Source organism: Amia ocellicauda, chromosome 6 (genome assembly GCF_036373705.1).
Source record: "Amia ocellicauda isolate fAmiCal2 chromosome 6, fAmiCal2.hap1, whole genome shotgun sequence".
Lineage (NCBI taxonomy): Eukaryota > Metazoa > Chordata > Actinopteri > Amiiformes > Amiidae > Amia > Amia ocellicauda.
Genome location: NC_089855.1, coordinates 40,227,812 through 40,251,831, shown reverse-complemented (window position 1 = coordinate 40,251,831; position 24,020 = coordinate 40,227,812). Strand labels below are relative to the sequence as shown.

General features: G+C 45.9%; 3 protein-coding genes across 3 annotated transcripts; 1 reads left to right on the top strand and 2 right to left on the bottom strand.

The window, feature by feature from the left end:
• Window positions 1-445: 445 nt before the first annotated feature.
• Window positions 446-3,678, bottom strand: mpst (mercaptopyruvate sulfurtransferase). The gene is made up of 2 exons (XM_066707123.1): window positions 3,042-3,678; window positions 446-1,845 (listed from the first exon to the last, which is right to left on the bottom strand). Exons 1-2 carry the CDS (start codon window positions 3,622-3,624, stop codon window positions 1,547-1,549), a joined length of 882 nt encoding a protein of 293 aa, XP_066563220.1. The 5' UTR covers window positions 3,625-3,678; the 3' UTR covers window positions 446-1,546.
• Window positions 3,679-3,751: 73 nt separating this feature from the next.
• Window positions 3,752-12,774, top strand: rps19bp1 (ribosomal protein S19 binding protein 1). The gene is made up of 4 exons (XM_066707124.1): window positions 3,752-3,992; window positions 6,275-6,460; window positions 10,855-10,952; window positions 12,142-12,774. The coding sequence occupies exons 1-4, from the start codon at window positions 3,938-3,940 to the stop codon at window positions 12,292-12,294; spliced, it is 492 nt and encodes a 163-aa protein (XP_066563221.1). The 5' UTR covers window positions 3,752-3,937; the 3' UTR covers window positions 12,295-12,774.
• Window positions 12,775-12,965: 191 nt separating this feature from the next.
• Window positions 12,966-21,428, bottom strand: LOC136751874 (uncharacterized). Its single transcript, XM_066707626.1, has 3 exons — window positions 20,991-21,428; window positions 19,662-20,066; window positions 12,966-17,246 (listed from the first exon to the last, which is right to left on the bottom strand). Exons 1-3 carry the CDS (start codon window positions 21,426-21,428, stop codon window positions 13,320-13,322), a joined length of 4,770 nt encoding a protein of 1,589 aa, XP_066563723.1. The 3' UTR covers window positions 12,966-13,319.
• Window positions 21,429-24,020: the final 2,592 nt, after the last annotated feature.

Genomic DNA, 24,020 nt, shown 5'->3' with positions numbered 1-24,020 from the left:
GCAGTCAGGTTACTACTGTTCAATTCAACACCCCTCCATTCCGCCCTCGTGTGGCTCATCGCAGCACTGCACACACTGGAAAAGTCTCCAGTTCGGCACGATTCAATTGCAAACAGCCCCTTCTGTACTGTACTGTAGTGTTGTATCGTATTGTCATAAGCGTTCACAAAGGAAGGGGACATACATTAATCTATACGGTGGCCATATTAGGACTCCTCGGCATTAGTTGGTTTGTGACACACCATCAGTACATTTGGCATTTAACCATCATTAGTTTTCTCTGTTGTCATATTTAATCTCACCCGTCTGGTATCACCCATATTCTGTGTCAGGTGTTACTCGAATTTTGTGATCAGTGAAAACTGACACTGAAGTGTGAGGATGTCCTAATCAAACATTGGCTTAATTTAACATATAATACAATAAATTGCACAATAAGATTCACCAGTATCAAAATATGTTTAATAGTGGTAATCATTTTCCACAAGAAATCCAGTCTGGTACCATTCCAAATTTCACAGCATGAAGACAAAAAATGTAAAATAGAAGCTAAATAAAATATCATTAATCATAATTTTGTGATAAACATTACATATTCTTTATTTATTCATTCCTTTATTTTGAGGGGGAAAAAACCCTACATTTCCTTTTCCAAATGTCAAGACATTGTTAGTTACATTAATGCAAAAAGAGGGCCGAGAGCCAGAGGCGCACGTGACATTTCGTGACATAACTAGCACATACTGCACAATGCAGTCAGACGTCTGTTTTGGTCTTCCTGTAAATTGCAGAAAATGTCCCTTCTACCCCACCCTTCTGCTAAGGTGCTGAAACAATTAAAGGAGATCTCCCTAGTCACTGCTAATTAGAAACCCCACGCTTCATTACAAATGCACAGTAATTAGTTTAGCTTTCTGGACTGGACTTGACTGTAGTGCTGCAGTCACTGGCCTGGACTGGACTGGACTGGATGTATGAAGAGGAAAAAAAAAAAAACACTAAAATAACTATTCTGGATTGTATTTTAAGGCATCTCTGGTTGTGTATTTTGTGTGTGTGTGTGTCAATGTTTATGAATGTGTGTGTGTGTTTGTACTTCTGCTTATGAACTGCATCCCTGATATCTAACATTGCACGTCAGCAGCAGGCCCCTCTCAAATCAGCCACTGAGCGATTCACACCTGGAGTTCACACACCTGAAGGATTCTGCCTCTCTGCTGGTCCTGGTGCTTGATGGCCAGGTGTCTTTAAAAATCAGACCTTTGTTAGCTTAATGAAGGGGTCAACAATCAAGAAGTGCAGTCGGGGTGAACCAGACACTCAAACCACTAAACCCACCCCCCAACAGACACTACAGGAAGTGCATGAGGCCTGTGTGTCTCTGTGTCTCCTGTCTGTACCTTTGTATATGTCCATGTCTCTATATGTCAATGTGTCCCAGTGAGTCAGATCTGTGGTGCTGTGCCTGGTGGGCTGGTTTGAGAGGGGCTGTACAAGTGCATTGGAACCCAAACCCCCTAACCCAATACCACCCCTCCCCCCTCCCTCACACATGTTTGCCCCTCCCCTCCGAGATGACATGTTCGGGCAGTGCTCTCGTGTACCACTCCGACCACGCCCCGTCATACACGGCCACCCCCGGGTGGCCGCACAAATGGGCAGCCAGGGCCACATGGCAGGCTGTGACCCCCGAGCCGCAGGTCACGCACAGGGGCTTGCCCAGGTCCACCCCCGCCCCCTTGAACAGCGACCGCAGCTCCTGGGTGGGCTTCTCCATACCAGCCTCTGACAGGAAGGAGGTGAAAGGCAGGCTGATCGAGCAGGGGATATGGCCGGGCTCTGTATCTGCAGGTGAGGTGGTGGGAAAAGAGAGAGAGAGAGAATTTAGATTAAAGTAATAATTTTGAGTACAATGCTAATAATCGACTAATTCTATTTGATGCTCAAAGGGAAACAAAATTGCAGTTAAATAGAATTCCTTCTTCCTGTACTGTGTCTCTCCAGGACCAGGGCTCTGGACCCTGCTGTATTTTACTCTAATGTAGATCCTACTCTTTGTACTGCAGTACTTTTGTCGATTTGTCGTTTTCACAATATCTGACTGAATGCGAGTAGTTTTGAGGTCCATTTTAATCAGTAAAGCTCTAAACACACAGCAAGATTGCAACAGTTTGCAAGATCAGCGACTTTCGACCGAGTCGAAGTCCAATCAACCAATAAATGGACAGTACGTTCTTTTCTTTTCTTTTTAGAATTTCATTTTTTTTTTAAATCTCTCTCTCTACACTTTCTTACTACATCAGACAAACATACACGATTTATTTTAATACACTTGTTCGCCGGGGAGGAAATGGTGCAATAACGACGATCCTGATTCAAGTTATTCCGCCACAGACACGATTAATTAATAACTAATAAAGATGTAATGATAGTAAAGGCGATTGTTCTGATCTGCTGAAGAATCCGGATTATCGTTGATATTCAACACGTGTAAAGATAGTTAACCCAATATGAAAAGTACAGATCTCTCTCTCACACACACCCGCCCACTCCTTATCTCAGTCCAGTGCAGTCAGCTGGACTCCTGACAAGGATGTGTCTGGGGGTTAAGCGGGTTTTCAACAGAAGACCACTGACAGCACAACGCCACGCCAGGTACACATTAACGAGTGATGACGCAAAGGACTCGAGGAAGAAACGAATAACCTTATTTTGCAGCGAAGGGCGAAAACGATCTCCCTTCCATGCGATATAAGATTTTACGCAGGCCTCAACGACAGGACAGTACACCACACAAACAAGACTAGCACTGCAAACTGAACAATTAAGAAATATGTCCCTGAAAGTTGTAAACCGCAGTCGCAGTATAAAAACATGCATTTAAAAACAATGTTCTCATGATTTCCCTTCTCTCTATCAGGAATTTAGGCGCAGTTACACAACAAAACACACACTTCACAAACGCTGCGGATGACAACAGTCCTCTCCCGTTTTAGCATGTTCGAGACGGGACGACCAGCTCAAACTGCACCGGCACTTACTGTCTCTGGGCTCCGGTTCGACTCCTCGGAACCTGCCCTGGGGCCGGGCGTCCACGACCTGAAAGCGCTTGCTCTCCAAATTATCCAGCATGTCCTCGTAACTCTTCACCCAGGAGCGGTTCAGCTTCGCCCGGAACTCCGTCTGCTCGGGCTTCGAATACTCGCCGGTGACGGGGTGCCCTTCCCGGAGCCAGTTCTTCAAACCGCCGTCCAACAAGGACACGGCCTGGTGCCCGAACACCCGGAACATCCACCACACCCGGGGCGCTGAGAAGCTGCCGAAGTCGCTGGCATCGTACACCACGACGTGGGTCTGGTTCCCGATGCCCAGCCGCCCCACGTAGTCCGCGAACTCGTCCTCCGTGGGCAGCATGTGATCCAGGGGCGAGGTCTTGTCGCAGCACTGGTCGATGTCGAAGAAGCCGGCGCCCGCAATGTGTCGCTGCCTGAATTCCTTCTTGGCATCTCGCTTGAGTTTCGGGAGGTACCAGGACGTGTCCAGCACCCGCAAACTCGGCCCGATCCGGTTGCTCTTCAGCGCCTCGGCGAGCCACCTGGCAGCGATTAGCGTCTGTAGCGCCATACTGGAGCTGGATCTGCTGGAAGATGAAGCGACGGGCGCAAGTAGTGACAGTATAGGCCACGCCCCCTGGCCCTCGTCCCCAGCGTTCTGATCTTAAAGGGATAGCGCACGTACCGGCCCCCTTCATTCCGTTGTCGTTTCTATTCGGAACCCGTTTCGCGTAACATCGTTTCCCAACCGGAGGTTTATAGTGACACATCGGAAGTTGTCTACATGTGTGCATGTTTTGCGAAACCGTATCCCGGACCGAAACACGTCTCCGTCTATCGTTTGTAGTAAAACTTAGATTATTGGAGCGGGACAGGGTCAGGATATGTCAGCGTCTCTTATGAGAAAGGGCCTGGAGCTGCTCAGCGATGATCTAAAAGGTAAACGGAAGGATTTTCTATTTCATATAATGGCTACAGGCTTCTTTTCCCCGAGTAAAACAGACGCGGTTGTCGGTTACTGAAAAACATCGTATTGTTATGACTGCAATTTATTTTTAATACAAAAGAAAGAACGCACACAAATATAGATAAACGGGAACAACATACTACAAGAAAGAAGACCGCACACTCAAAATATAATCCCAAATTAAGAAATCATTAATTAAAATAATCTTGATCTTTAATTTCTAAAGCAACAGACGGTGAAAATGGTGAAAGCAGTGTAGACTTTCTATAGGCACGGTATGTCTGTGTCAGTGCATATAAGGGCCGAGTTCACGACACGCATACTTTGCCGAGTCTACGCAGACTTTTCGCAGACTCTGTGACGAAACTGTCCAAGTTACCCGTCTGCATGAACTCAGCCGGAAAACACGTCACAATGCGACGCATCCACAGGCTGCAAAGTCTGCACAGTCGCGCAGCTTCTCCAGAGGGACTGCGCTGGTGCCCGCGGCTTCAAAACAACAAACGAGCGCTGTGTGACAAAGACATATGTTTCAATCAGAGACAGCTCACTGCATGTGCCAGCGCCACCTAGTTAGGGGGTGTGAATCACCCTTGAGTCATGTCATGAATATTAGTTATTAGTTTTATTATATATATATATATATATATATATATATATATATATATATATATATATATATATTATATTTTATTATATTTATTTATTATATTAGTTTCATGCTAGATAAGTAACAACAGAAATATAATATTTTAAAGATTGACAGTTCAACAATAAAATAATATGCATGTGTAGTGGTGTACGTATACATTTTAACCTAATTTCCACGTATTATGTGAAGTTGCACACCTGGCAAGGAAATCCATAATAATACATACAACATATTGTACATGTGTATTTCTCTGAATGCACATGTTTAATGTAGATTCGAAACCAGTGTATATAATATTGTACACACACAAACAAAATCTGTTGTAGTTAATTTGATCAGTATGTGAGTATTTAACCCTTAAAGGTAGGGTATGCAATCTTAACATTTTTTGTTATACTGGTTGAAAGTCTCTTCGCAAATGTGTGTGTGTGTGTGTGTGTGTGTATGTATGTATATGTATATATATATATATAATCTTCTGTGGAAGGGACAGGACTAAAAAAGGATCGACCAATCATTGCATTCGGTCCGAATTTAATGATAGGATGTCCTTCCTGTCTGTCAATCTATTTTGCATACCGCCGCGCAACTTGTCACGGCACTGCACCGGTCCTGTGAAATCCAAGTTTTTAATACACTCGGATATTAACTGTAAGCAGTCATTGTTTCTGTACGTGGATTTCACTCCATGCTGCTAATAAAACTAATTTCTTCGTGATCGCACACTGCACTTGAGATTATATCTTCCGACACAATGTATCTGATCTCTTCCCTGTCTGTCTACAGTCAAGCGCACACCTCCGCTCCTGAAAGCGAATCATGTCCTAAGTGGGCGGGACGGACGCTTACGGACACGTCTAGCACCAGATATTAAACCGTCCACAAAACACGGATGTGTCCAGACGCTTAGCCAGTGGAAACGCACGTTTAAGCGTCCGCCAGTGGAAACGGGACATTAATCTCTCTCTCTCTCTCTCTCTCTCTCTCCCTGTCTCTTCCTCTGTCTTTCTGCATCTCTCTGCCTGTGTCGGTCTTGTGACAGTCCACTGATGAATCTCTCACTTTAATAATGCATATTGTTCCAGGCGACTCTTGGTGTATATATTTCAAAGAAAAAAGCCATAATGGTGTAGCAGACAGACCTACAGAGAGACAAAAAGGGGAACGAGGATGGTGTTAAATTGAACGAGACAAAAGCAAAGCATTTTGATGGACTATTTAAGATATCTTTTAAACAATTCAGTGATAATGTAAGGAGTAAGCAAATCCAGTTAAAAGCAAAGGAAGATGGATTCGTGGGTCTAAAGTATTGTTATACCGAAGAGTTCCTGAACTATATGAATAGACTGTGTCATCATTTGGAAACAAAGTCTTGCACAGAGGAAAATACTGACTTGAACTCTGATGAAATGCTGAAAACCCAGGATATGGCTGGAGTGACTTTTTCATTATTCATAAAATTATATGAAATCTATAAATCATGTGAACTTTTAAGTTTGAATAGGCACATACTACTCTTAATCCAAGTTGTTCCTGCTAGTTAATTTATGTGTTTTCCCTATTCCAGTTTTACAGTGTTTAATGTCTTTCTCTATCTCTTAGACACAGAGAGGCGGGGGAAAAAGAAGAGGGAGAGTGGGGAGAAGGCAGGAGGGGCAGGCAGTGTGAAGGACTGTATCGGCACCAACCGGCAGGGCGTGTCCAAACAACGGTGGAGACTGCAAGGCCAGTCCGGAAAGGGGCGGGCACAGGGCACGGTGAAGAACAAGAGGGTCATTTCAGCTGTGGGTAAGGCTTTGTTCACTTCACACAACTGACATTGAATTACATTTCCCTGTTCTGTGTCAGTTGTCTTGAAACCAAATCATGTCCACACTATCAACTACACACCTTTCTTCGGGACATGCACTGGGGTCTCTTTGCTGTGAAGTTTCACCCACACTCCTCCATCTTGTCTTCGTTCATTGTGCATTTATCACGTTTGTTTATGTCAACACGCAAAACACATGGAATTTATTTTCAATATTAGGCTGAGGCCTCATTCATTCCAAAACAAGGGTCGTGTTCGAGAAGCGCAGTTCTGCACAGAGATCCAGAGACGTGTTCTCGGAGTGTTTCTGTGTGATGCCACTAAGCCCCACCCACAGAAATCTACGCAGAATCTCACAGCCTAGCACAGCTCTGAGAAGCTGCAGTGGGATGCGAGCTGTGGCTGTGAGAAAAGATTATGCAGAACTCAAAGGGACGTGTTAAGTTGAATGAAAAATACTACTGACCCCTTGTTAGCAGAGGCGAATGTCGACATTCATTATGCAATGAAGCTGTGAACAGCATTGTCCAAACCATAGATATAGAATTCTAGATCGACACTAGCATTGTCAATGCTTTATTAAATAATTACATCAATTATTTTTAAAAATAGTGTAAATCTATGATGCACAACAATTTAAGTTGTTACTTAAATGATTGGCAATTTTATTTCTTAAATAAAAACTAAAATAACAAATTAAGACATCCAATTACGTCGATTTCTGCAGGGTTTGTGAAGAAAGGTATGGAGTGTTATAAGGGTCAAAATTAAATCTTTAATAAATTAGTCAATTTGTAAATTAATTAGTAAATTAGTCAATTAATTAATGTATTGCCCTGTTTCCCAAGTGATCTTTCAATTTAATTTGCCAATTGATCTTTCAATTTCATTTGGCAAACAAACTTCTTTTTAATGCTTGTCAATCACCCGGGGGTGTGGGTTTTGGCCTTCTGGAGGCACCAATTGCATGCAGGAGGTGGGTCCGATCGATGGTGCTGTGATTGTGTAGCGGGGCTGCTGTGCTGCTGGGGAGGGATGACTAGTGTTGACAATATTTCAGAGTCCATTTTGACTTGTGATAAGTGCTTTAAAGTCTCCTAAGTGAATGTCCAAAAAGCATATGTAATAGAGTGCTGTAACCCTATACACACATTGTTTTTTCTCAATTTAGACATTTACTTTAAATGAATTCCAATAATTCAGTCTTATGGACTACACATAATTAGGACAGTTGTCTGCGTTAGGAGGGTACTTTACTGTGTATGTGCTGGTATAGTGGTTAAGAAACACAGCTACGAACCTGTGGTTGTGGGTTCGATTCCACCCAGCCAAGAAGTTATTTACTATGTAGGTGTTGGATTTAAATATATATACAGCTCTGGGAAAAATTGAGACCACTCAAAGTTCAGAAATCAATTGTAAGTGGTCTCAATTTTTTCCAGAGCTGTATATTTTTTCTTCCTGGAGTTAAATAGAACGAACAATTATAAGGTGATTCATAAGGCTTTTACATAGCTTCTCTTCATTAGAATTGCGTTTCAATAAGAACAACGCTTCAGGCCACGCTTCAGCTCACGCTTCAGCTCATATACCAGTCACGACCGCAACAGCAATCATTCAGTGGCTAAAACTACTCAAATGTTCGATCCACTATGACAGAAAGACTTTATGGACTCGTTCACCTGTGCATAAATATGGACATCAAACTAATATATGTTGATGTTATTGATGAATTCGGGCGTCACAACAGGAGACTTGAATTCACTTACAAACACCTACATCAGCAGTGGAAACAGCTGATTTCCAAGGAACACGCACATTTCTAGCAACGCACACAGCAAGGTGTGCGTCCTCACCCGTTTCAATTACAGCTCCACCGATGTAGATCTGTGATTGACAAACACCAGAAACCACGTCTAGTTTGCTGCATAAAGTCGGTTGATGTGAGGTTTATTCACCAGATTTGTCCCATAGTGATATGTGGTTGTGAAGCAAAGATATATTTGAATCTGCCTAATTTCATGTATGTAATTTTCAAAATGTTATGGGGGAGACCCCCGCCATGCCCCCCCCGCGAATTCCTGCCTGCGCCACTGGTAGGAAATGTAATATAACTTGCTTTATATCACGAGTTAGAGTGGATGAAATTAAATGTTTGAAATTAATAACAATACATTATCATAATAATAATAATAATAATAATTATTATTATTATTATTATTATTATGCTGTGTTCAAGTGTTATTAAATTACTTAAAGGGGTCATGAACTGCCTTTTTTATTTTGTACTATTCTCCGAGGTCCACTTATAATGTTATCAAAGTTTTTACTTCAGAAAACATCATAATTTAGAAGTAATAGGCTATTTTCTGTCCTGTTTTGACCCCCCTCTTCGGAACACACCGTTTGAATAGGCGTGGCGGATTGTAGACTCGGAAGTAAACGCCCACTGGTATGATTGGCTAACAGTTTTGCATATTAAAAAAAATTCAACTCCCCGTCAGTACACGTGTGGAATTGTTTTGAAAATTTCCGATGTTGAGAAATGGCAGCCAGTGAAATTCAGCCAAACATGTTTGATCCAGAGTCTGATCCCGAATCACAAGACAACGAACCTGCACCTCAAATGACAAGGATACTACAGCCTGCGACAGAGTGGTAAATAATCATCTTTATTTATATTTATACTTTATGTATTTGTGAGGTAGTTAGCCTATTACATTATATTAGAGTTTAGCCGAAGATGCTACAGAAAGCGGTTTGTGTCGTTATGTTGTTAACATTTGTGCATATTACAAGTTTTATATTTCATTGGTTGTTGCATATAAAGTTTAGATACTAGGCATTAATACAGTTATATCTGACAAAGGATAATTTGCGCTGCTTCATGTAAACAAAGTATAAATGAATGTACTATCATTTGTCAAGCTGTCGTTCTTATATTCATCGTCCATCATTTTCATTAAAGTAAAAACTTGTCAATTGTTGTCTTGGGAGCCATCTTTATCGTATGGTTTCTGCAAAGACATGCGTTTGCCTCTCGTTATTTACCTACTATATGCTTTATTCAGTGGGCGGGGCTAAGCAGGTAGTAATGTAGAAGATCAACGCCTGCTTCTTCTGCGGAGGCGGGGTTTAGCCACACTATTACGTAATAAAGTGGCACATTCCACATCCTGTCGTTTTTGCAGATTGGCTTCAATATAAGCAATATAAGTTTTTAAACTAACGATAAAGTTTTGAGTTCTGAAACTTACAGGATGTTTTTCTAGTACAATTGCCTCTATATGTCAAAAGATCAAGGGAATTTTGATTTCTCAGTTCATGACCCCTTTAATATGTTGGTATTGCTTTTCAAAAATATTATAATTGTATTTAAAAAATCATTACATAAGTAATAATACCTCCTCTGTATGGAGTCAAACCCATATCCGCAGGTTCGTAGCTGTATTTCTTAACCACTACACCAGCCCATACACAGTAAAGTACCCTCCTAACACAGACAACTGTCCTAATTATGTGTAGTCCATATGACTGAATTATTGTAAATTCATTTAAAATAAATGTATAAATTGAGAACAAAATTGTATATGGGGTTACAGCACTCTATTACATATGCTTTTTGGACATTCACTTTAAAGCACTTATCACGGGTCAAAACGGAATATTGTCAACACTAGTCGTCCCTCCCCAGCAGCACAGCAGCCACGCTACACAATCACAGCACCATTGATCGGACCCACCCCCTGCGTGCGATTGGTGCCTCCAGAAGGCCAAAACCCACCCTCGGGTGATTGACAAGCATTAAAAGAAGTTTGTTTGCCAAATGAAATTGAAAGATCAATTGGCAAATTAAATTGAAAGATCACTTGGCAAACAGCGCAATAAATTAATTGATTTATGAATTGACTCATTAATTTATTAATTAAAGATTTAATTTTGACCCCTAAAATGCTCCATAGAAATGTGGTCGCTTTCTTGTAGAGCAGATTTGCGCAGAACTGCAGGATCCAACCGATCCCATTGGTGGAGCCGTGCAGATCTGCGGAAATTTGCGTTACATGAACGCTATCTACGTTCTTTGATCAGATGCATCTCATGTCAGACAGCGCAGTCTCAAGCAGCAAGTCATGGGATACACGAACGCCATCAAGTTTATTTGTACTTGAATGCTTTGACTGAATGACACGGTAATTAATAAATTATTCAATTTAGCATAGAAAACTTTACAATATCGATATGAAGGTATAGTCCAAAGTCCAAACCAGTCCTTAAATGAATACTGGTATATCGTTTTTTACTTTATACTGCCCAGCCCTAGTACTGTGTAGTGTAATCCCCTCCCTTCCCCTCTCTCTGTCTAATGTTTCAGAGGAGTTCAGGAGGCAGCAGAGTCCCAGTCAGATGAACACAAACCTGCAGTATTTTCTGGGAACAGGATTCAAAACGGAGCAAGCAGTTACAGAGAAGGTGAGCTTCATGATTATGATGATGATCAGTGATATTATTAATGTCAATATTTCATTGGTTGGACTGTCAGACAGCATTCATCTATAGTATCTATCTCCCCTCTCAGTTCAATTTCAATTTAAGGTGCTTTTTTGCATGACTAACACATTAATTTTTTATTAAAGAATATGTCCCTTATTTGGGCCTATTTATTGCAGTGAAGGAGAGAGTGCATCTGTGTCCACCTCTCCTGTCTCAGTGACCACAGTGCCAGTCTCTCTGGCAAGCCAGATCTGCCATTGTTGGCCTGTCTCTATGGCCAGGCTGTGATCACTGAGTCTGTACTGGGTCAGGATCTGTCTCTGCTTTGTATCTCTGACAGTGAACGAGAGTCTGTTTGGGCCCAATAGCAATCCAGTTTACTTTGGGATTTAGTTTGGTTGTCCCAATGTTCCAGATAGAAGGTGATTTGGTGGCAAAGCTCAAATATCTGGAATGGGTGCTGGAACCAGAGGCATGGTTAGAAGAAAACTTGACCTCTACTGCACACATCCAGTCTTCCAAATATAATAGTAGAGGGCCCTTTCATCAGAAAATCATCCATAAACTCAAATCTATACAACTACTCGATCTCCGATCTCAAAGTAGATAAAACAAGTGACAGACAAATGTACACAGTACATTTAAATGGATTCTAATGGGTATTTTTGTTTTGTACAGTTTCAGTTTGATGGCATAGAAAGCTCTTCTGGGTTTTTTTTTTTTTTCTTCCCAAATCACTGCCAGGCTGAAGCTCCCCGACACACTGATTTTTCAGGCCTAAGTATACTGTATACGGTGTGGTGTTTTCTAGGGCAGTGTTGCCTGGGGTGAAAGAGTATCTGCTTTCCTGACATCTGGCCCTTTTTTTGGAAGATCTTGATCTTGATTTGGTTCATATTTACTGCCAGGGCCCAGGTCTGACACTACTGCTCCAGCAGGGCCAGATTCTGCTGCAGCCTGATTTTCCTGAATTATTTGCTGTTCTAACTAAATGTATAGGTTTTCAAAGTAATGTATCCAAATATCCCCATCCTCTTTGTCTAGTTCCTGAGGTGGGCTTTTACTTAAATTCTTCCACATTTCCCAGAATTGGTTTTGGTCTATATATGTTTTGTGGACAGGTGTGTTAGTTTTGTTTGTTAATTTGCTCCACTCCCCTCATCCTCAGATTTTGACCCAGCAACGGGGCAGACAGTCTCGGGACGTCCCACAGCGAAGGGAGCAGCCACGGGCAAAGGAGCCGCGGTCTGTCTTCACAGAGGAGGAGTTCCAGCAGTTCCAGAAGGAATATTTCGGCAGGACAGTGGAGGGAGTGCAGTGACCCCCACATTACGCCTGAAATGCTGGTGGAGAGGGGGAGGGGGTCAGTCCCTCAAATGCAATAATGTTGGTCACCCTATTCAGGTCTCACCTCTGAAATCCATGAAATCTCTCTTGCTTATTACTATAAGGGAAATTCACACAAAAATAATAATAATTTAAAAAAAAAGTAAATCCATATTGGCATTTTAATACAGTGAGCAAAACTATGCAGGACCATGCAGTCAAGTCAGTGTATTAGTCAATCAATCAAACAAATTTTAATGGATTCCATAGAAACCTACTGCCTTCCCCTGTCTCCATTGTAGATACCCAGCTCAGCTGAGAGCAACACTGATGGCCCATGTGCTGAGGTCAGTGGTGGCTCAGGCATCTGAGCATAGAGGTCAGGGGTCAGTTACATGTGAATGGCCTGCATTGTGTGAGCCAGGCTGAGGGTGTGAGAATGGGTAATCCAATAAAGCACAGAGAGGTATCAGCAGTGTGTCTTTTCTGGTCTGTCTACTGTAACAATACTGTACTGCACATTGACTGTGCTACACATTGTACTCTGTGTACTACACACTACTATACGTACTCACTGTACATACACTACTGTACTGAATCACTGTACTCAAAGAGGAGTGTGCAAAGGGTGGATGGAAAGCAGGAACAAAGGACTCAGAAAGGCTATAAGGTCGTCAGGATTTAATTTTGAAGCAGTACAACGCTGGCCTGGAGTTGACTCACTTTTGGTTTAGTCGGTGGTTTAAACAGTCACAAACTAAGCAGATACTCATTGACAGTGCACACACGGTGGTTATAATATACTCTACGCTATTATAAAATACGGCACTACACTATTATAATACATTGTACTATAGAGGTGTGGTTTGAAAAAAGGAAGGGACTAGAGATACAGGGAGAGTACAATCCTCAAAGGCGCACAGAGCACAGGGGAATAGAGGAGTGGGGGGACAGTAGAATCCTTCAGGCTAGTATGGGAGTAAATGGGCAGTAAGGCACCGATAATGCTGGGGGGGACCTTCAGGGAAGGTACTTGTTGCCCTTCAGGCGGGGAATGATTTGCATGTCGCGCACGTCATGGTGCTGCAGCAGCCAGCACAGATAGCGCTCGGCCCCCATACCCCAGCCCGCTGTGACAAGGGGCTGCAGCTGGCGCATGTCGATGTACCACTGGTAGGGCTGTGGTGCTACACCGTGGTGCTCCAGTGCCTCCCTCACACTCTCGGGGGTGGCGTGGCGCTCACCCAGCCCCAGTGTCTCCCCCAGCCCCAGCAGTAGGTCAGCTGCCTTGGCCTTGGTGTGCCCGCTGTCGCCCGCGTAGGCCTGGTAGAATGCCACGCTCAGGTGGTCCATCTCTGTCACCCACAGCGCCCCTCCGTGCCGCTCTAGCAGTGCCTGCTCCCCTCGCCGTGTCAGCTTGCGGCCCAGCTCAGGCCGGCCCTCCTCCACCCAGTCCAGGCAGTCTGAGGAGAGCAGTTCCTGGGCTGCCTGTTCCAGGGTGACTCTGGGCAGCCTCCCTCCCTGCCCCACACCTCCCTTCCCTCCTCCTGCCTCGCCCAGCTGCCCTAGCAGGTGGTGGACATGCTCCAGGGTGCCGGCGCAGCGCAGGATGGCATCGTGGTGGGTGTCCAGCAGGGAGCGAGTCAGGTGGCTCAGATAGGCCTCGGCTACGTGCATGGCTGCTTCCATGTCCCCCCGGAGCTCGCACTCCACATGGAAGAACTGGTTGAGGTGCGAGGCGTCAGGATCCTCCCCCCGGAAGCTGGGTGACACATAATAGGCTCCGGGCAGCCCATCCTGGAAGCGCAGCAGGTACTCCAGTGTAAACTGCATGGAGTCAGCCAGGAACACGTCCTGGCCCAGCAGACGCACGACCACGGGCTGCGAGTCAGAGCCCAGCCCAATCGGGGAGGATACTGTGTCAGTGGTCAGGGGTGTGAGTGCGTAGCAGAAGCCGCGGCGCTGGAAGAAGTCAGCAGTGGCATGGAACAGTGTGCTTTGTAGCTGCAGCACAGCCTGGTACCAAGGGCTGCACGGCGCTGACAGGGCGTGGTCCTTCGGGCTATCCCAGGACCGGGGCGGCCTGCACCGCGTGAGTCGAGCATGCAGCTCGCGGAGCTCCTGGACGCTGGTTGGTGGCCCGTCTATAGAGCTGACATAACCAGGGTAGACGGGGCAGAACTCGGGCACAGGGGACAAGGGGAGCTGGGGGGGTGCAATCAGAGGGTACAGCTTGGCGTGAGCGTAGTCCACCTCATAGCCCTCGAACACCAGCGCACAGCCCCGTGCACCCAGGCCCTCCTGCAGAAGCAGTGCCACCTGCCGGGTGCACAGAGCCAGCGCCTCATACTCGAGCTCCGGCAGCCGCAGCAGGTCGCTAGGCAGGGGCCGGCGGGGGACCAGCACGGTGCAGCCTGGTGCTTGGGGGAAGGGCGTGAGGAACGCCACGTGGGCATCATCCTCCCAAATGCGCCACTGTGGCTCCTCTCCCTGAACCAGCCGTGCGAACAGGCGCCCATCCGCTGGGTCACCCAGGAAGACATGGCTGGGGGGGGTGGGCACAGGCAGCCGGGCGCGGATCTGGGCTTGTATGTGTGCCAGATCTGCATCGGGGGCACGAGGGCCATTGCGGGAGCTGCAGTATCCTGGGTCCAGGGGCTGCAGCATGGTGTCAGGGGCCAACATGGGCTCCCAGCAGGGGGCCAGGCCATGCAAAGGCAGCAGCTGGGCATGGGCAGGGCAGCCTGGCCTGGGGTAAGCCACCAGGGCGCAGCGTTGCACGCCCAGCCCTTGGCACAGCAGCTCCCCAACGGCCCGCGCCCCCTGCAACAGAGTGCTGTACTGACACACCGGCAGCTCGAACAGACTGACTGGGCCTCCTTCTCCTGCCTTGCAGGTCAGAACTGTGGCTCCTGGTGTCCATGGCCGAGGGTCCAGGTAGGCCACCAGTTCCTCCGTCTCCCAGATCACGTGCTGGAACTTGGGCCTGGGCCGCAGCACCTCAGCCTGCAGCACCCCCCCCGCAACTGAGCCCACAAACATCAGCTTCGAGCTGCACTCCATCACTACCTCCCCACCCTGGTCCACTGCAATCATGCCCCCCCGCGCCCCACCCAGACTGTCCAGTGCCTCGCGGCAGGCGGCCCTGAGGGAGCGGCCCCCATGCTCATACAGCTCTGCCACTCGCCGTGCCGCCGCCTGCCTGAGGAATGCGTCCCCATCACCAGAGCACGCCACCGCAAGTGCCCGCCCTGCCCACAGCCCTGCTCCCACCACCGCCGTGTCCCCCACACGCCCCGCCACTTTCCCCATCAATCCCCCTGTAGAGGAGGCAGCCGCTAGCTGTCCCCAGCGGTCCAGTGCCACTGCGCCCACGGTCTGGGCATGGTTAGTGGTTTCCCCCCCCCGGTGTGCCTCCAGCTCTCGCCAGCGCAGGTCAGTGTAGAAGTGCTCTGGCCCAGCCTCCCCCGCACCCTTGCAGCCCCGTAGGAAGTGCTCGGCTCCCTCCCCTGCCAGTAGGGCATGAGGTGTCTCCTCCAGCACCCTCCGTGCCCCCCGCACTGGGTTGCGCACCCCCCGCAGGCAGGCCACCGCTCCTGAACGCCCCCCTCCCTCTGCAAGGCAGGCCTCCAACTCGTGCTGCCCGTCACGGGTGAGCACAGCACCTCGGCCTGCATTGAACAGGAAGCAGTCCTCTAGCGCCGCCACGCTGGCCTCCACTGCGTCCAGACTGCTGCCCCCACCCACCAGCACCTGTGCCCCCACTGCCAGCGCTGCCCGCAGTGCAAACCGCACTGTGCCCTGCACCTCTGGGTTCAGCAGCGGCTCCTCACCTGCCCCGCCATGCACCACCAGCGTGAAGTCCTGCTGCTCACTGGAGCCTGAACATGCCCCCCCAGCCCCTTCATCAGCCCTTGCCTCCCCTATCGGCCTCTCCTTCTTCCTGTCTTCCTTGCCCTGCCCCTTCTTCTTTTCGTCCTTTCCATCTCCTTCCTCCTCCTCCTCCTCCCCCTGCCGGTATCTCTCCAGCAGGCAGTCCAAGGCGCCCATCTCTGAGGCCAGGCAGTAGCGCAGCGCCAGGCCCAGCAGCTGGTGCATCGCCCCCTGCAGACTATCCCTGAGGGTGGGCAGGTGGGGGGCGAAGGAGCCCCGGGCTGCCAGCACCAGCCTAACACGGTCCCGGCGGCCCAGGTAGGTGACAGCCAGCTGTTCGGGGGCATAGACATTGCTCACGGCACACTGCACCCCCTCCATTAGATCCTTGCCTGTCAGGTACACAGTTGGCTGGGCAAAGAGCTCCAGGAAGGGTAGCAGGGGGCAGCCAGGGGGCAGGGCCCGGCGCAGGGATCCCAGGTGCGGCCCCACCCCCTGGCCGCTCTTGGTGGCCTTGATGAGCCTCTTGTGCTCCAGGAAAGCAGTGTGGAAGAGGGGGAGGAGGTGGTGGTACTGGGGGGGGCCCGAGTCCTGCAGGGCAGAAACAAGGGCGTGGGCGGGGCGGCTGATGGAGTAGGTGGGGTCACAGCGGCCATGTTTGAAGTGACGCATATGGGTGGGGGTGACCAGCAGGAAGCTTGTCATCCCCCCCTCTCCCCCTTCTCCGTAGGCACGGCACAGGGCGAGCTGCAGGGAGAAGTTGACCCAGGCGTCGTAGGCCCCACGTACAGCCCGCAGTGTGGAGAACACATCTGGGTACGAGGGCAGGTCGAAGGTCAGGATTGGGAGGGCGGCGGGGGCAGGTGGTGGGGGGAGGAGGGCCAGAGAGGGCAGGGAGAGATGCAGGGGCTGTGGCGGGGAGGTGGTAAGCCCAGTGTCCAGCTCCTGGAGGTCAAGGGAGTCGGAGAGGCGCCACAGGCTGTCGGCCACCAGCCCGGCCACCATGCCGTCCACTGCGCTGTGATCAAACAGCAGCCCTGCCTCCCCGTCACTGAACACCACCACACTGACCACCTGCAAGGAGGAGAAGGGGGGGAGGAAGAGAAAGGGAAGGGAGAGTGTGGAAAGAGAGGAAGAGGCACAGGGAAAGAGCAAACCAGAAGGAAAGGAGGAGAGAGAGGGGAAGGGAGAGTGGGGGAGAGGGGGCAGTGGGGGAGAAAAGGAGGGGCAGGTTAGTCTGTCGCCAGGTCACAGTGGCACAGTCACCATGGAGACCCCACACCTCTACTGCAGGGCTGCCCAGCCCTGGAGTCACACAGGGGTCACACATTTGGGATGAGATTTCTTTTTCAGTATTTGGCTCAATGGAAAACAAAAGAAAGATAACATTGACTGAGCTGCAACAAACACCTGCAAATCCCTGCTGTACTGTACTGTACCATAGCTCTCCATGAGACCCTGGAGACCCTGCTGTACTGTACTGGATTGAGATCTCCAGGGCGGGTTGTACTAACGGGATCAGGGCTCAATCTGAGCTCAGATCCGATCTCAAAAATGGTCCTGCTTTTGATCAGGATCAGAGCTTGATCCGACTTTTTTAAATGCAGGAACTCTGTATACTTCATCTGTATTCCCACACAAACCGCGGGTATTTAAAGACAGGCAAAAGCCTTCAGAGGTTATTCTGGAGGAAGACGTATGAAAGCGGTATAGATTAACATCATGAAGCATATTTAACCTTACAGACATAATTGATCCTATTTTAGGACCTACATCGAAGAGCAGTCATGCATTACCAAAACGTTTGAAACTGCGTTTAGCATTGAGATATTTTGCAATGGGCAGATTTCAGCAAATAGTAGTTAACATTATCAATGTAGACAAGTCTGGTTAAGCACAGCTAAACAACAAAAATGTGACTTACATTATTTACAAAGATTTGCACTTTCAAATACTCTGAACTCTGTCAATCAGAGCTGGTGGGCGGTAGCCAGTGCGCTTATTGTCCTATCCAGTGCTCATAATCATCTTCAAGTTCACGTTCATAATCCTCTTCATGTTCGTCTTCATAATCATGTTGATAATCATGTTCATCTTCATGTTCATAGTCATCTTCATGTTCATCTTCATGTTCATATTCATGTTCATAATCATCTTAATAGTCATCTTCATGTTCACGTTCATAATCATCTTCATAATCATGTTAATAATCATCTTCATAATCATCTTCATAGTCATCTTCATGTTCACGTTCATAATCATCTTCATAATCATGTTAATCATCTTCATGTTCATCTTCATGTTCATAATCATGTTCATAATCATCTTCATAGTCATCTTCATGTTCATCTTCATAATCATCTTCATGTTCATCTTCATGTTCATAATCACGTTCATCTTAATTTTGGCACTGATCACCCTCCATAACATACCCTGCGCTGCTGCTCCGCTGGCCGCTCACTGTATATAAAGTCCTGCCCTGACCTCGCGCCGGATCCGCAGATTCTTTTTAATTCAGTTTTTACTGGGAGCCAGTATCCACTCAGTGATCAGTGACCACTAGCTCCACTGACCGCATCACGAAAACACAATCAGAAAATTTGATGAACCAACGATGCACCGAAACGGCTCACATTACACGGGTTACTGAAGTACCACCCACTGCTGTGAGAGGCTGACCTGACCAGAGGGGCGGGGCTACATTTGCATGTTAGCTATATATTTATTCTGCAAACGCCACATTTAACATTTACATTTATATTTAACATTTATATTTAGACTAAATATTTATTTAAAAAACTTTTAAAATAGATTTAGGATTAAGTTAAATATTTAATCAAACGATAAATATTTATTTTTCAAAAAGAGATTAAGCATTTAAGTATTTATTTAAAAAACTAAATCTTTATAAACGTGGAAAAAACAGTTTAAGTATTTACTAAATGTGAAAAAAAAAGGTTTAAGTTAAATGTGTGAAAAAAAGAAAAAAGTGTGCGCTGTTTTACATTTGGCGCCCCATGCAAATCACATTTTCGTTGTTTATCTGTGCTTAACCAGATTTGTCTATATCGATAATGTTACCTATTTGCTGAAATCTGCCGGTTGCAAAATATCTCAATGCTAAACGCAGCTTCAGAGGTTTTGGTAAGGCATGATTGCTTCGATGTAGGTCCTAAAATATTATCAATATTATCAAATATGCTTCATGCTGTTAATCTATACCCCTTTCATACGTCTTCCTCCTGAAAAACCTCTTTAAATACCCGGGTCTGCGTGTTTGACACCGGCGAACTAGATGAAGTATACAGAGTTCCTGTATTTTTAAAAAGTCGGATCAAGCTCTGATCCTGCTCAAAAGCAGGATCATTTTTGAACTCGGATCTGAGATCAAGATCAAGATCGGATCGTGTTAGTAAAACCCGCCCATGTTACAGTCAAAAAGGCAATTCAAAGTCCAGATACAGCAGGAGCTATAGTGGGCAGCCATACCTTATCGTAGTATCTCAGGCAGGTGCCCCCCCCCAGCCTCACTGCATTCAGGGCATCGGCCAGGTCTGCTGGAGGTGGGCAGTCCTCCAGGGCCAGGGCCACCACTGAGCTTTCCATCATCTCCAGGCCCCCGCCTCCCCCAGCTAGCACTGCCTGTCTCAGGGAGCTCCAGGTCGGGCGTGGTAGGGCAGAATAGGCCCAGGCTGGGTAGGCCAAGTTGTGTGTCCCCTCTTGCTCCCTCTCTGCCTTGGCCCCAGCCACCACCCCCGATATCTGTCTGTAGATCTCGGGGAGGGGGAGGGGCAACAGGGGGGTGCCAGCCCCCCCCCCACAGGACAGGATGTCCACTGGGTACACACCCCCCCCAGGACAGAGCAGGATGGCGTGGAGGCTGTCAGGGTACAACTGGGGGGGAGAGGATGAGGGTGAGTTAATTACTGGCACGTGTGATTGCTATCAGTTGATACCACTGATTTCTGTACTACTGTACTGTACTATATTTTACTGCACTTTACTGTTCTGTACTTTATTATACTATTGTACTATATGATATTCTTTTACTGTACAGGACTATACCATATGTCACTGTACTATTCTGCACTACACAATATGACAGTGTACTGTAAACGATCTTACACCACACTACAATTAGGTTAGGGAATTAGGCAGTAATCAAATCAATCTAGACTAAACACACAATTTCTTCCTCGGCTCTATATCAGTAACTAGCCTCTCTCTCTCTCTCTCTCTCTCTCTCACACACACACACACACACACACACTCTGGAATTACTCTGGCATACCTGCCAATCAAACCCATTTGAACTGTGACACAAACCACTGTCCCCTCAAGCCCAGGGCTGTCTCCAGGTTGTAATGTGTTAATGAGGTGCACACGGTGTCTCATTTGTTAATTTGATATCCCAGGCAGGAAGGGGTGTGGGGTGATTCAGGGGGAACTGCAGTGTAGACCAGTTTTGATGGAAATCTGTGTACTTGGTTTGAAAGCCAGTGAACAAACTTGGACAAATCTGGATGAGATGGGATTCTTTACTGTATTGTATTGTAATGGAGTGTACTGTATCATATTGTGCTGTATTTCACTGTACTATATTGTATATTATAATTATTATTTATTAGGAGGCAGAGTGACATATAGTTTACACAATAAACATCAGAAAGCATTACAAAAGTGCAGTAGTACAATCAGTACAAATTACAATAAGCATACATCCTAGTTCAAATAAAATATATTTATCCCAGGTCTGCTGTATTGTACTGTATTTTATTGTACTGTATTAAACTCTCTCTCTCTCATCCCCACACTGACCTGGATGTGGTCTCCGGCTTCCCCAGGGAGCCGTGCGGCCGCCAGCACCTCAGCCTGCTGGGTGCGCTCGGTGGGGGCCTCCCCCTCCAGCAGCTGGGGCTCGCAGCGCAGTCGGGCCACTGCCCACAACAGGGCCGCCGCCCGCTGGAGCCAGGGGGTGGCGGAGGAGGAGGGCAGCAGGGCAGACAGGATGGCCGAGCCAGGCAGGGGATCAGGGCAAGACAGCAGCCGCTCCTTGAACTGCTCGGTCACCCAGTTTTCCTTGGTGGTGGCGATGGCAGCCAGGCGCAGGTTAGTCTCCTGCAGCACCCCCTCCTGCCCATGGAGGACACCCTCATACTGCTGGAAGCAACGGGGCGGCAGGATGAGTGATAGCACCCGGCTCGCCTCCCTCAGGGTCACTTGCAGCTCTGACACGGGATAATTGGGTAGCACCATCCTGTGGGCTGGAGGAGGTATTACAAGCCAATGTTAGTATTAAGACGCCAGGGCTGGCGACCCTGCTGTACTGTACTGTGCTGTACTGTACTGTACTGTACTGTACTGTACCTTTCCATGCTCTTTCCTACTCCCCCCAGTGCCCCCCCACCCACGCTTTGGTCTCCAGTAATTGTAGAGGACTAACGAGGCACAGCCATACAGAGTCAGAAGGGAATGGAACGACTGTGATAGTACTGTTTTTGAGCTTGAGACATCTATTGCCAATGGGGTCGGCCTCTATTGACAACATGCTTTCAGTCTGCCTGATTTAAAAAAAAAAAAAAAATAATAATAATAATATTGACCTTGGTGGATTGTAGGATTCTAAAGTGTAGGCAATTAGCTTTTATCTTGTGTAACTCTGTGTGTGTATCTGTGCATGTCTGTCTGTTGGTGTGTGCAGGTGTGTCTGTCTGTGTCTCTGTCCATTTGTGTGTATGTGAATGTCTCTTGCGGTCTGTGTGTGTGTGTGTGTGTGTGTGTGTGTGTGTGTGTGACTGTTTGTCTCTGGTGTATCTGTGTCTCTCTATGTATGTCAGTATTAGGGTTTTATTTTTTAAATATAAAATACAAATCTTTATTTGATCTGCTGTGAGGGGCGATTCTCTCAGTGTTGTTATTGTGCCCTTCAGACATACTTGCCTTCATTGGATTAATACAATTATATTACCCATAATCCCCTTCATACAGGGCAACACACAGTGCAGACTGTTTGCTTAAATTACTCTGCAATGCCAGGAATTACCAAGGCCTATGTCCCCCAGCTTGCCAGCCAACCTCCCACAGACCTGCTCCCTGTCAGAGGTCACCCAGGAATTTGGTCCCTGTTGTCATCCCTGTTTCACCAACATTGCAAATGTCATTTTCCATCCAAATTGTGCTTCTTCATGACCTCTTCAATTTTTAAAAATATTTGTTACAATTAACCCAAACACCTAAAATTAATAAACCACTTCATTTTGTAGCTTACTACTATAACATTAGCACTGATGATCAATAGCATCAAAAATATACTGTTTTTGTCAATGAATGACAGTTGACAGTGTTACAACTGGCCCATGTTACAACTATCCCTGGTCTCCCCTACACACTGCTGCTGCTAGTAGTAGTAGTGTATTACAAGCAGTACTCATAGTGTGTATTATTAATATTTAGATTTCTTATTTATTTATTTATTAGCAGACTTAGGGCGACTTACAGTTGTCACAACAAACATTTTTCAAAGGCATGACATCATACAAATACAATCAGTGCACAATACAATTAAGATCAACAGACGTGCTATGCACAACAAAATCTATAGTGTTAAAATGTAGTGTTAAAAATCATTGTTGTTTCAACACTCATTGGGTGTAATTAACACTCTGAGCGTTAAACCATCTTGAGAGTCAGTGTTAATACTGGGTGTCAAAATAAAGAGTGTTGAATTAACACTCTACTGGTGTAAAACCAAATAACTAAACTTTTCCACAACGCATTGTGGTAGTTTCCAGAATAATTGATGTTTTATTGTGTTATTTCGTATTTAAGCACACAATTATTGTAAAAATATTAATTATTGTAAAGCAATTATTGTTTGAATATAAAATGTGTATTTACCCACCAATATATTAATATTTGTGTTTTCCTACCCTAAATTGGAAGTCATGTCTTTGAGCCAACACCTACCACATTTTTTTATAAATATTCTTTTGTATTTCTCTGCTTGTGGTGGTGCTTGTGAGCATGACCTATATATGCATGACATATCTGTCTATTCAATAAGCAGGAGCTGGACCCGATTGTCATCGCGCGGAGGGGCATGGTGCTCGTGAGGGACTACGTCAATCTGGAGGTCCATCAGAGGGGCAAGGAGGAAGCCTATAAGAACTGGCATATACAAGATCTGGGGGAGCTCAGGATCCCATGATGGGACCCACCTCCGGGGACGGTCAGTTCCCCCTGCTGGAGCCCGAGTCCAAGATCTTTTAACCATTTTATGAATGATTGCTTTTAAAATGACTTTTAAGAATGAATTTTAACTGTTTTTAAAGATTTAGTTGTTTTTAAAACACTAATTGTTTAGGTTTTTTTTGGTATAGTTTTGTTCTATTTTTTTTTGTCAAATACATTGTCCGTTTTGGATTTAATTTTAAATGCATTGGACCTTTTTGTTTGTTTTTTATTTTTTCCTTTTTAATTGTTTTTTTATTTTGTCCAGTGCATTTTCAGTTATTATCAATGTATTTGATATGATATGTTGGTTAGCAGTTTTGCTTTAATCACGTTTGTTTTGTTGTTTTGTGCACTTGTTTATTTAAAGTTAAGTTTTTTTTTGTTCTTGTTAAATCACAAAGATTTTAAAAATTTTAAGTGATTTTAAGAATTGATTTAAAAAAAGTTTTGAATCATAAGTATTAAAAATTTGAATTGTTTTTATTTGTAATGTAAAATACTTTAAACAATAAAACAGTATATATGCATGACATATTTTGTGATTGCTTTTAAAAATGATTTAAAAATGAATTTTAATTGCTTTTAAAGAATGTATTGATTTTAAAAGCACTTGGT

Bases quoted from the DNA above. Each gene is read 5' to 3' on its own strand.
- rps19bp1 (XM_066707124.1), top strand. From the start codon at position 3,938: ATGTCAGCGTCTCTTATGAGAAAGGGCCTGGAGCTGCTCAGCGATGAT. The intron at 6,461-10,854 runs GTAAGGCTTTGT...CTAATGTTTCAG, and splicing joins GAGGGTCATTTCAGCTGTGG to AGGAGTTCAGGAGGCAGCAG. The intron at 10,953-12,141 runs GTGAGCTTCATG...CCTCATCCTCAG, and splicing joins AGCAAGCAGTTACAGAGAAG to ATTTTGACCCAGCAACGGGG.
- LOC136751874 (XM_066707626.1), bottom strand. From the start codon at position 21,428: ATGGTGCTACCCAATTATCCCGTGTCAGAGCTGCAAGTGACCCTGAGG. The intron at 20,067-20,990 runs GTCAGTGTGGGG...TCTCCCCCCCAG, and splicing joins AAGCCGGAGACCACATCCAG to TTGTACCCTGACAGCCTCCA. The intron at 17,247-19,661 runs GTATGGCTGCCC...TCCTCCTTGCAG, and splicing joins GCCTGAGATACTACGATAAG to GTGGTCAGTGTGGTGGTGTT.
- mpst (XM_066707123.1), bottom strand. From the start codon at position 3,624: ATGGCGCTACAGACGCTAATCGCTGCCAGGTGGCTCGCCGAGGCGCTG. The intron at 1,846-3,041 runs GTAAGTGCCGGT...CCTCACCTGCAG, and splicing joins CGAACCGGAGCCCAGAGACA to ATACAGAGCCCGGCCATATC.